The 12,875-nt window shown below is 41.0% G+C and overlaps 1 protein-coding gene across 1 annotated transcript; it reads left to right on the plus strand.

The window, feature by feature from the left end:
* Nucleotides 1-624: 624 nt before the first annotated feature.
* bbc3 (BCL2 binding component 3) lies at nucleotides 625-11,375 on the plus strand. Its single transcript, XM_026378645.1, has 4 exons — nucleotides 625-933; nucleotides 2,640-3,048; nucleotides 6,735-6,940; nucleotides 8,936-11,375. The coding sequence occupies exons 2-4, from the start codon at nucleotides 2,652-2,654 to the stop codon at nucleotides 9,029-9,031; spliced, it is 699 nt and encodes a 232-aa protein (XP_026234430.1). The 5' UTR covers nucleotides 625-933; nucleotides 2,640-2,651; the 3' UTR covers nucleotides 9,032-11,375.
* Nucleotides 11,376-12,875: the final 1,500 nt, after the last annotated feature.

Here is a 12,875-nt window from a genome sequence, read left to right on the forward strand (position 1 = left end):
AAGTCCCCAAAGTGTCGTTTACATATATCATATGTGATGTTTACATTTTTTGCTCTGTTTTCGCATGTATACCATGAGCAGATGTGGCACAAATGTAATAAAAGTAATAAAATAGTAGTACAGTACTGTACATAACAGTATTATTTTATTTTTATTTTTTATTTTTTCCCAAATGATTAAAATGAAACTATTATCTGAAGCCTCAAGAGGTATATAACCAAACGGTGCACAAAGTGAGGAGCAGGTTTATTATTTGCATTTTTCTTTTCTTCTTCTTTGAGTGTGTGTCTTTTTATTGTAATTCTGTGTCTAATCATCGGTGTTAAGACAAAAATGCTGTATGTTGGACATTTTAAGCCTAATGAGGCAAAATCCTCTGTGTCCGTGTTCTGTTTTTGTTTAGTTTTTTTCTTTTGCATCTCTTTGTAGTCATGTTGTGCCTTTTTCAAGACATATTAACACTTGATTCCTGCACCTGTGTAAATATAACCTAACATTTAGATTTGACGTGTTTAACATCACCTGATCTTTAAAATGGGAACGCCTTTGGTTTTATTTTGACAGTACCCACCGGATGTCAGCTCTACTTCTTCTGCCTTTATAAACACGGTAGCTGCAGCAGCAGCAGCAGTAGAAGAAGAAGCAGCAGCTCGGGCAGCGCGGACATCGAGCTGCTCCGTTACTCGGTTCATCCTCTCGTCGATATTTTTGTTTTGATGGGTTAATTTGAGGCAGAAAACAGAAACGTGATATTAAGCGGAAGCCTGAAATGGAAAGACACGTCTTCCCCTGAGTGGACTTGTTGGTTCCGTGATGCTCTGCCGGTCGCACCAACTGTTTGTTTGTGTCCCGGTGCCCCGTCTCTGATGTCCACCTGTTACCGTCGCTTCCTCACCTGCAGACAGCTTCACCACGGATCGTCCGACAGACACAGTGAGTGCTTTGCTCCGGCTAAATTGTGCTTTTTATTGCTGACGGGGAGTTTGACAGCGCAAAGTTGCATCATCTGCCCAGCTGTCAGAAAAACAGCTGCGCTTCAAACTCCGGCTGAAGGATTCGCTCACACATCGACTGATTTTCGTTATTAACGTCGTTCTTTACGTTGAATCTTACGTTACAGCTTCTTCTATGTTGAGTTGATCTTAAGTCGAAACTTTCGTGTTGTTCATTTCATCTTTACAGGACTCGTCAGGTAACGTTACACAAAGTAAACAACGTTACGGTGAATAACACTTACATAAACCTGACATATGAACGATTTGTGGGTTAAATCTCACGGTTTCCTGGTCTGAATTAGACTATTTTTAATCATTTCATGATTTTTTATTTCATATTTATTTTTATTTTCGATGTAACGACCGACCGTGTGTCCAGAATAAAACGGTTTTTAATCATTTGTGGTACCGATCCGGTACCGACCCGGTAATCTTGCGGTTTATTTACACCGCGTTCTGCCGGATGACGGAGACTCGCGTGGCTCGACTCTGAGCACGCGCCTCTCCTCCCCGAGCGAGCATGTGCGCGCGCGCACGGTCTCGTGCACGGATTTGTTTACAAACACAAGTCTCGTGCTCCTGTGTGGAACCCGCCACCGCCCCCCACCGGCACGAGGCAGAATAGAGGTTGAAAGGTCAAAGCAGAAACAGCGGGACTGATAAGATTTACTTCCTGTTTCTGTTCTGTATACTTTTATTATTACTACTGCTAATACTACTACTGCTGCTAATACTGGTACTACTGCTACTACTACTACTGCTGCTAATACTGGTACTACTGCTACTACTACTGGTACTGGTACTACTACTACTTCTACTACTACTGCTGCTAATACTGGTACTACTACTACTACTACTGCTGCTAATACTAGCACTGGTACTACTACTACTACTGCTGTTATTACTGGTACTACTACTACTACTACTGCTGTTATTACTGGTACTACTACTACTACTACTGCTGTTATTACTGGTACTACTACTACTACTACTGCTGCTAATACTGGTACTGGTACTACTACTACTACTACTGCTGCTAATACTGGTACTGGTACTACTACTACTACTGCTACTAATACTGGTACTGGTACTACTACTGCTACTAATACTGGTACTGGTACTACTACTACTGTTATTACTGGTTCATTATATTTAGATATACTTTTACATTTTAACTTTAGCGTTGAACTTCATTATTTTTATTATTGATTAATCTGCTTTTTTTCTTTAATGACCCTTTTTTTTTTATTCTGACTAAATAATAATAATAAATAAAAATATTAATTATTGACCTTTAGATTAAAATTTGAACTGATTAGACATTCGATTTGTAAAATGCGACTCTAATGTTCTTATCAGAGCCCAAAGAATCCAACAGTGTTTGGATAAAAGCAGCAAAATCTCCCATCTGAGAAGCAGAATCCTTTTCTCTATTTCTGTTAAATTGTTAAAAACGATGAACTAAGTAACCCTGTGGGACAGACTGATTTGATAACTGAATATTATTTATCTAAAAATTAGTTAATACCTTCTATTCTTTGGAATTCAGTTCAGTTTACTGTGTGTATAATACTACTATATGCTATAATACTACACGTGTTCTGTATTTTCATGCTTGTTTTCTGTGTCCTCGGTGTGGTTTAGACTACCACTGAGATGGCTCGTGCAGAGACCATCGAGAGTGTCGGGGAGACAGGAAGGGGAGGAAACAGCCCTCTTCCTCGCCACAACACCTGCCACATGGAGCTGCCTCGCTCCATCCACCCGTGGCCCAGCCTGATCACCACTACCACAATCACCACTGGCTCTGGGACTGGTACTGGTGCCATACACCTGCACCATAACAACCACCATCTGCACCCTTTGCAGGCTCTGTATCTGTCGCACCCGCTGTCTTACCCCCACCCAGTGGGCCAGGATGAGCCCCAGACTCACCAGCAGTTACCCACATTATCGCCATCACCAACACCTCCTCCTTCGCCTGTCTGCAATCGGAGGGAAGAGAGAAGTGGCGTTGTGGCTGCACCCAGTGCCTTGTCAGGAGAACAGTCGGGTAAGATAATGTATTTGCTTATAACCAAGGAAACCAGGGATACTTGAGTTTATACAGGTTGAATTGTGGGTAGAAGCCCAACAATGACAAAAGTAGGAGTTAAAATACAACATGATTAATAATATTAGAGCACATCAATAATCATTGAGCCTGCAGGAATGACGAGCACCAAAGAGCCTGCGTAGATTTAGGACTAAACGCTTCTGATGAATCGGTGGAAACATGACATGGTACTCTAACAGACAACACAAACGTCTACTCTTTAAAAAACACCACTTTCCTGTCAGCTAGCAGGGCAGTATAGGTTACGTGTATGAGGGATTAGGCGGAGATGTGTTATCTTCTGGGGCAGATTGTAACCAGCAGGACACGAAGATCCACAAGATTCAGGCCGTAAAACTGCTCAAACCGGTTTTATTCACCAGACGATGTCTGTCTGTCTTTAGGTAATGAAGTGTGAGGAAGGGAAGTTTTAATGGAAACAATCAGTATGACCACAGTAGATTAAACTCTTCATTCACTTGACTCATAATAATAGTAGTATTAATAGCAGGTATTCACCACAGTAACTGTCAGTGAGAGATTCACTCTAACTGTTGAAATAAGTACTTTCTCTCTGTCTCACTTCACTGGGAGACAGATTTTACTTTCACCTGATGAATCAGACATTGGTATTTAGAAACAGAAACACGGGGATTTCAGGTACTAAAAGTGACTGAGCAGGTCCCAGCAAAGGCACGTTTCCATTTGTGTTGTGACCAACCACTGTGTTGTGACAGATTTGAAGCGATGTAAACAATGAGGTTTCCACCCCTTCCTCCTCCTCTCTGCTGTAGGTCAGCTGTGCATCTTGGGCATGTTCAGACTTGTCCTCTGCACAGTGGCTGCAATAAAGAAACAGTCTGCACTGTTTCCTCCTGCTGTGAGCGGCTCAGCCAGACAGCACAGCACAGAGTCATGTCAGTCAGTGAGTTTCCCAGTTTGTCATTCATCCATGCTGCAGATTTGTAAGTCGTTCATTTAGTCTGGTTGTTAAGTTAAAAAGCCAAAAGGTCAGTTTGGCAGATTAAATGGTTATCAGGCTTTTAATGAAGGAGTTGGAAGGAGTGTGTTTTCCAGTAAGTTAATTATTCTGTTAGCTTCTCAACAACTAACTGGTTAATTAGGTGAAGTCATATATTTGGGATAATCCACTAGTCCTCTAATCAGTTAATTAACTTATTAACCCCACGTAAACCAGTGTAACTTATTAATCAGTTGCTTTGTTAACTGGATTAGTTGACTGTCACTGAATAAGTCCCAGTAATCCGTAATCATTGTTAATTACTCATTGAGTTAGTTGGTTGTTTTTGTGTTTGTCAAATCAGCCGGTTACTCAGATTGTTAAATTATTTAAGGAGCTACTCAGCTCAACATCAAGCGTTCCACCTCAGTTTGTTAGTCGATCTGCGTTAGTGCGTTTTGATTTTTAATTCCACCCCCTACCCGACAACCTGGCTCTCCTGGCTCCCGTATTTAACTGGTCAGGGGGTCTTTCTCTGTCACCTGGTCAGTCCGTCAGCCAATCAGACACACTTGTCCTTCCCCAGCCCCACCCTTCTCCTCCCTTCCAACCAGTCACAGCTCAGCCCCCTGTTCTGTCGGCTAATCGCATGCAGACGTCTCGAGGAGTGCTGCTTTAGAGTTACCTTGGCAACAAGCCAGGATTTCCCCGTTTGTTTTCCTTCGCTCTCTCCTTTCGCTCTGTCTCTCTCTCCGTCTCCGTCTCTCTCTGTCTAGTCACCTGCATCTTTAAAGGATCAGTTGTAATCCTCCTAGCAAAACAGATGCTGTGGTTGCCAGGGGTGCCCGTTTCTGTGGCAACTCGAGTTGTGGTTGCTGCTGGCGCTCAGCTCTGGATTGCTTCACAGAAGAGATGTGATTGGACACGTTAAAAAAAACAAACTGGGGACTCAAAGTTGTGTCATTGAAGGCTTTTTAATCACCTAACAGAGAATTAGCATCAAACATATAATGCAAAAAGAAAAGTATAAGTAAAATATTTTAAATGTTGTCTGAATAATCAAATAAACCACAGTAAAAACAACATCACTTTCTGTTGTGAGTAAGTGGAGCCTAATTCAGATTAAATGCAAGTTAATTACATTTGGGACATAGCTCTTAATCTGTTTTGTATTAACCCATTAAGACCGGATGCAACACGTGCCTTTTCTGAAACGCTCACATCTGCTTTATTAAAATCAAGTTGTCAAGTTGTTGTTAAAGCCCTGTTTGTTACCCTGAAGTGAACAGACTGAAGATACGGGTATCTGTCTCTTTAAAACACAGCAAGCCAAAACACACACACACACACACACACACACACACACACACACACACACACACACACACACGCACACACACACACACATAAATAGATACACATACTACACCACTCCATACCAGACTTATTAAGCAGATTAAGAGCTTATTCTCCCAAGTTGCACAAAGAGGAAAATAAGTCACCGTCACCCCATCAGCCTCCTTAAGAAACATGTGTGACTTAAACTGAGCAACCTTACTAAGAACTGCAGTAAACAATTGTTGGTATGTCAATAGTCAAGCTGAAAGTATAAATCTGGTCACTTCATAAGCTCTGGTTCTATCTGCATCAGAGATAGTAAAACTAAAATTAATTGGTAACACAGGGTTCAACATTCAGCCCTTTGCTCTTTTACTGTGATCGATAAGTTTAAGTTTCACATATATGCAGATGACACCATTATTTATGTAACAGCTGAAACTCTTCATCAGGCTTCAGATTTGTTAACTACACATGTTATTTGGATAATCAACACTTTGAATGTGTTTTTATTAATTAAATAGTGTTGAATAGATCAATAATGACATAAAGGAAACCGAGGGAGGGACATAATTTAAATATTCATGTGTCATCGTGGAGGTTGCTTATACAAAGAAACAGTCCAAACTTTTGTTTGATAAGACCACGCATATCTGTCAAAGAAGCTGAAATATAAGTGCTGTGGTTTTTAAAGGTGTCAAAACCAGAGAAGCAGTAAATGGCAACTTACTTGAGTTCAAAGGTAGAAAGCAAAACTCATATAGTCAGTTAAAGGCTCAGGGTTACGGTTTAAAATCAGAGTCAGAGCTTTGAGTCATCACAGGATATGAAACAGTAGCTTAGACAACAACAAAGATGTAAACACTGTTCTCTTTGAATTCTCCTGTGAGTTTTATGGACACACACACTCAATAGTCACGTTTGTCTGGGTGGAAATGTTAAAACCTATTGAGGAGTTGCTGCAGCTAGATGCCCCGGTTATTTGTTCATTTGACATCATTTAGTCATATTCTCCACTTAATGCAGATAAAACATTTATAAATACACATATTAAACATTTATGGGTATCTATCTATCCTTCTCCCAAGTTCCCTGTGAAGTCACGTTATTGCTGGCTGTGATGATTAGTAACACCATGAAAACCAGGGGAAGTCTGTTTGTTCAGTAAACAAGACTTTGTGTAGTTTGCCCATGTGTTGCTGTGTGTGCACACATCTACAAGACATTAGTGAGTAAGGAGGCCACTGAGGGTCAAATAAGCAACGACTTCCTTCAAGAACTGCGGAAGACAGAGAAATCATTTTCTATCCCATTTCATGATTTCATTTTATGGTTTCTGCTGCAGACTCGGAGAGAGATGAGCACCAGGAGGCCTTCAGTCGGCAGGGACCTCTTCCCGACCTGCTGCCCCAGAATGAGCACCCATCCTGGCCTTCCCCACATCACAGGGGTGCCAGGGGAGAGGCACTGCAGGAGCTGGAGGTCAGGAGAGTGGCCACCCAGCTAAGGGTCATTGGAGACGAATTTAATGCCACAGTCCTGCGCAGAGCGGTAAGAGAAAAATGTGTTTAGTTAGACAAGATCATAATATTCCAGAAGTGTCATAGCTCTAACACCACCACTAAGCTTCCAACTTATAATCTGATTTGTTGGCAACTGTCTTTTTAACAAACTTAATCTTACAAAGTAACATTAAAAGCGAATTCAAAATGACATTTTTTTACTTTATTCAAATGTCAGTATGTTCTTTTCTACTTTTGTATGAGGCTAAATTTGAAAACATAAACTACAGACATGTTTAACCTCAGTCACAACAGTACCCATAAACTGTCTTTTATTTCACTCTGACAAACAAGCACAAATTAGATTAGATTATTAGATTAGAGATCATACTTTTATATAAGAAGCTGTGAATGAGATGAGCTGATAAAGATGAAAAATCATTTTGAAGACACAGATAAAATGTAATAATCCAACACCTGAACACTGAGTCTCACTGCAGTTACAGTGGTTTCTGTGTCCCTGAACACAGCACAGTTTCATCGATTCCCCCCCCCCCCCCCCCCCCCCCCCCCCCTCTCTTACATGGATGAACACCAGCGTTTTTGCATGCATGCATAATCATACGTGAGGCCGTGGTGGAGACAGATCAATAAGTGTGTGCGTGCGAGAGAGTGAATCAGTGTCGACTGCCTGCTGAGAGACGGTTATTCATCTGCTTTCCTGCATCCTTTTCTCTCTTCTGTCCTTCCTCCTCACAGTCTCGTGATCGTTTTACTTTCTTCTCGTGTTCCTCTCTCTGATTGTTTCTTTTTTTAATAGGTGTTTATGACAAATAACTTCCCACCTCCTCCTCTCTCCACATAAATGAAACACAAACCTTTTGAGTCCTTCCTTTCTTCCTTTCTCATGCTTCATTTCCCTCCTGTTTCACTCTCTTCTATCTTTTGTAAGATTACCTTCCTTCACTCGCTGCTCTTTCTTTATCAATATTTATACAGATTCAATAACTTTTATTACTACAGTAGTTTTCCACAAACATAAAATGTCAGTTGTCTAAAAACAATAACACATCAAACAGTTCTGACTAAAGTAACCCAGACACACTGATATTATCTTTGCACTGCTGCCTGTCTCTTTCTCTTTATTGTTATTTCTTTATCACCCTCTCCCGCCCGCCCTCCCTCTCTCTGTGCTCTAGATCGTGCGAAGAGTTGGCAGCAAGCTACCCACCCCCCACCTCCCCACTTCTCTCTCTTTCTATCCCGCCCTGTGCACACAAACAAGGATGACGTCAGCCACCCTTGGCTCTCACTCAGACATGGATTGCACACACTCACACGCACTTCATGAGGGCGTAACAGCCGCTTTGCAGACATTAGTAGCAGGTCTCTGCTCTCATTTGACTTTCTCCTATTCTGTCTGTGTGTGCATGAGAAAGACAGACAGACAGATACTTTATGCTCAAGGGGAAATTGTGTGTGCGTGAGGCGGGAGTGTGTTGTTTACAACTGAGCTGGGCCAAAACAGCAGCCAGACACTTTTTCTAAACAAGCAGTTTGAAACAAAGGGAGTGAAGGAAGGAGATGGAGATTGTAAAAGAAGGAGATAGTGAAAGATGGATGGAGGGTTAACCACAGGCAGTCCAGGGCAGCATCTCCACCACAGACACACACTTGTTTATCCTTATTTGAGCTGTGTATTCCTCATTATTCCAGCCCATGCAGACATGTAGTCTCGCTTTCTCTCTGCTACATCCTCCTCCTATCTTTTTGTCTCCCCCAAAAAAATGACATCATAATAACTTTTTGAGGCTGAGTTCTTTGACTGCTGCTCATGTCAACAAAGACGTGGAGAACATTGACTTTCATGAAGTTGCTCTCACGTGATTAAGCCTTTTGTGTTTTATGAGCTGTTTTTGGTTCATTTTGTTAATAAATGCGCATTTTTTAGCATCTTCACTTGTCTAAAAAGGTCAAGATTTGAATAATCAAACATGTCTGTGTTGTACTTGGACCAACATCTCTCTGTTTGTGTCTCTCGCAGCACGCTGCACCACACTGGCGGGACTGGAGAGACGCCTGCCGAGGACTCTTCAACTTCATCACCCAGACTCTCAGCACTCTCTACCGGCTCGTGTAGATTGCCGCATCACCTACCGCCACTGGTTACCATGGCAACTTTTTTACATTTAGGACTGGGCCGTTGGCTGTCGGACTGACAATTGAACAGAATAACTTTGACTGGTCGCTCGCAGGACTAAAGCGTCCTGAAATCAGACTTTTTGAATTTGGAATGATGAGACGAGCAGCTGGAGGTATCAGTGCCACCTGTGGGCTGGATCAACGTGCAACCTGTGCAAACTAGACCCTGCCTGTCTGTCTGTCAGTCAGTCTGCTGGTCCAGACTGCCGCTGACAGACAGTCACTTTCCTACCTGTATATTTTGTAAAATTTGCTTTTGCTGTCTTTGTCAACATCTTGGAGGGCAGCTCTTCATGTAGCAGTGAGTCTGTGTGTGTCTGTTTGTGTGCATGGCAGACCTGGGTCTGTAAACCGAGACACCATTTCAGAGAGATCATTAAAAATTGACTTTTCAGTACCACTTAGAAGTCCTTTTAAACCTTTTGGAGTCACTAATGTTCAGAATAATCCCAGACATTATTTGACCCTGGTCTGATGATCGTGTGCATATCACTGGTCTGTCTTTATTTTGCATTTCGTGCCCCCGTTCTTACAAACTGTGAAACTGGACCCTAACTTACTCCACTACGGAGAAAAGCAGAGAATGAACTCTTTCAATTTAGAACCGCTTCATCTCGTTAAATGACGTGCCTTTCTGCTCACGACTTTGTTGAGGCCTAATCTCCAACACCAGGACAATCATCTGCACACAAACATTCAAAACACGCACACACACACATGCAGAGTCTGCCGCTGTACATTCCTCCACGCCGTTCATGCTGCCAGTGTTGGGAGCTGGCAGGGTCTCCCTCCCCTGTGTTGACAGTGTTTATAGTTACTTGATCATTTGTAGATATTTTTTTGAAAGACGAACCCGGCAGATTGTGATGGACTGTAAAAGTACTTATCAAAGGGAGTTTGTTGGGAGATCTGTTTTTGTATTTCTGAGCGGCCGTTGGCAACAGTAAAGCAAGTTTGAATTTAAATCCAGTGGATTTGAGACGGTATTCCAAGAGTTAAAATAAAATCTATCATTTGGATCTTTTGATTGTTAAAAGTATTTGATAATGTTCGTAAGAAGACCCCTCCGGTTGTGTGATCGTTTTCGCTGAAGTAGGAGAAAATGTTAATTGCTGATATTACGAGGGTAATTTATTTTGGAAGTAGCCTACGTGTAGCTTGTTGTTTGGTTTCTTGAAAGTTTCCATTTTTTTATGTAATGTATTATTTATTTTTTTCTTACTTTCCTGGTTAAAACTATGAATTAATCTGTACTTGACTTATAACTGTTCAAACAGAGATTGAATAAGAGGGGAGCTGTTGATGTACAAGCTGAGAGTCAATACATCACTTTGAAAAGCAGAAAACATTTGATTGACGCCTTAGTGTAAAAACAGTGTGGACCGTCTTAAATGGTACTATGTCCTGAAGTTTACTGATATTCTAGATTTGAAAACTGAATGAAGCGACTTGATCGCACTGTTCACATGGGAAATAAGATAAAGTGATGTATTTTCTTTTAATGCGTATATCAGATGAGATAGAAAAGAACCAAAATCCTCCCTTTAAACTCTTTAAAGCACAAAAAAGAAAAAATCAGGCATGGCAGACAGTTAGCAATACTCAGAGTTATTGTTTAACAGCTTAAACTCAACAGGAAATTCAGTTGTAACGTCAATTTAATTCCAGAACTGGACCCCGGTAGAGCTGAAAACACACATTTATGTACTGTAACATAGTTCGGATCAACTTAACGGTGTATTTCCTGTCACCTTTAAAAGAATTGGCTTCGGCGGACGTGTTTCATCAGGTTTTATTTTGTCATATGGATCATACCACGCTCACTCGGCCTTAGCTGCACTGTTTTGTATGTTTTTACCACAGATCCTTGTTTTTGATGTATAAAGTCATTATGATACCACAGCTTTTGTATGTTCAGTTAACAAGAGGCTAAGCAAAGCTACAGAAGAGGAACAGTGCCAGCTGACGGCAGACACTCGTTCACTGCTTGTGTATTCATAGTCGTAGCTCGGTTGGCTAGCAGAGCTTTTAGCCACGTTTTCTTGTCATCACATGCAGTTCTTTACGTTAACAGGTGTAAAGACAGAACTGTTCAGATATTCCACGAGTCCACCTGTAAGGACTGAACCCGCTCAGCCTGCAGGTGATCCGAGCACCTCCTGGCTCAGGACTCCCTCCTACCAACAACGCTCAGTGTCAGTCACATGCAGTGTGTATTTGCTGTTTTTCAACTTTTTTCTATTGTTAACTTTCTACATGAATTTTGTACTTTTTCTTTTTTATACAATAAAAATAAGGAAAACTGTGACAACCTGTTTCAGCTTCATGTCCAGTAAATATAAAATAGAAACTGTTTGGATGTAAATATGCATTTAATTACATATTTCAACAATTTTTAATTCGTTTTTTACTCTATTTCAGTTGATGGTTCACATCTGTGAGTGAGATGTCGTGAACACAACACGGTCCTAAACTGACACGTTTAAATCTAATTAAAATAAATAATAATATAATAATAATTTAAATACCAGGCTGATGGTTCCTAATTTATGTTGACTGGTAGCAGGTGTTTAGGTCTTTCACCATTTACAAGACCAAATTTTAGTTTTAGGGACTAGATTAAGTTCAGTAACCGCTGTGACCTCTGAACCCTCAGGCACGATGTCCATGTGACGACTACAGCCATATGAGCTCACTGGAAATACAACCTGAAACCAGAATCAAAACCATGCAGAGTTCTGTCTCAGCAAAAGGGGAAAAGTCATCGTCTGTGATGGTGTGGAGCTGTGTCAGCGTAAATGTGGTCACCTGTCGTCCACACCTGTCTCATATTGAACATGAATGGTGCCACATGAAGGGGGGGGTAAGGGAACTGATAGACGTGTTGTGTTAGTACCCTCAGTGCCCAAATGATTAAATAGTGTAATTAAGGGGAAGGGTGATGAAACACAGATGTAAACAAACCTCTGCTCCAACTCTGTTTGTCTGTTTCATCACTGAATTGTCATTTTATGACATTTATTACAACAGAACCAGAAGATTATCCTGTTAGAAGTGATCACTGACGTCTTCATCAGCTCCATTATGCAGGTATTTGTTTACATGTGGTTAGAGTTACTGGGACGGGTTCAGCAGATGTTGAGGGCTCTGGGGGGGTGAGGGGGTGGTCACCATCACATCTGGAGAGCGTCGCGGATTAACAGACAGTGTTTACAGTCCCCACATGTTTTGGTGCTTCCAGGGAGGATTGAATGACTTAGTGACTCTATGTCCACTGGACACAGAGTCACTAAGTTAGAATAAACAGCATCACATCTATTTAATGAGTTGGTTTGTTTTAAATTCAGTCAAATTAAAATGTCAGTGAATAACATCAACATCAATATGTGTGTTTGGAAATGAAGAAACACTAAATGTCCTCTTAATTTAGCATTTATATGAAATAAAAGGCAGAGGATCGAACTGCATTTCATACGATGGTCTCATGGTTTCTATGTAAAATCATAAACTAACAAGTAGCTGAAGCTTTGAAATAAATCTTTTTGCACACAGTGTGAATGTGAGGATAGAACTACTTTCTATGTCATATAAGATTTTTAATTCAATAAAACTGGGTTTTTAAAGATGAAACATTGTGCTGTGGAAAAACTAGATCAAACTAAAACCATCAATTAACCAGCAATTAATCAATATTGACAATATTTATTAGTAGCAGCCCTGTTAATCTTTAATTAATAAACTACTCAGGGCTCTGGACGACCCCCTGCTGGGCCCACACACAC

Source organism: Anabas testudineus, chromosome 13, assembly GCF_900324465.2.
Source record: "Anabas testudineus chromosome 13, fAnaTes1.2, whole genome shotgun sequence".
Taxonomy (NCBI): domain Eukaryota; kingdom Metazoa; phylum Chordata; class Actinopteri; order Anabantiformes; family Anabantidae; genus Anabas; species Anabas testudineus.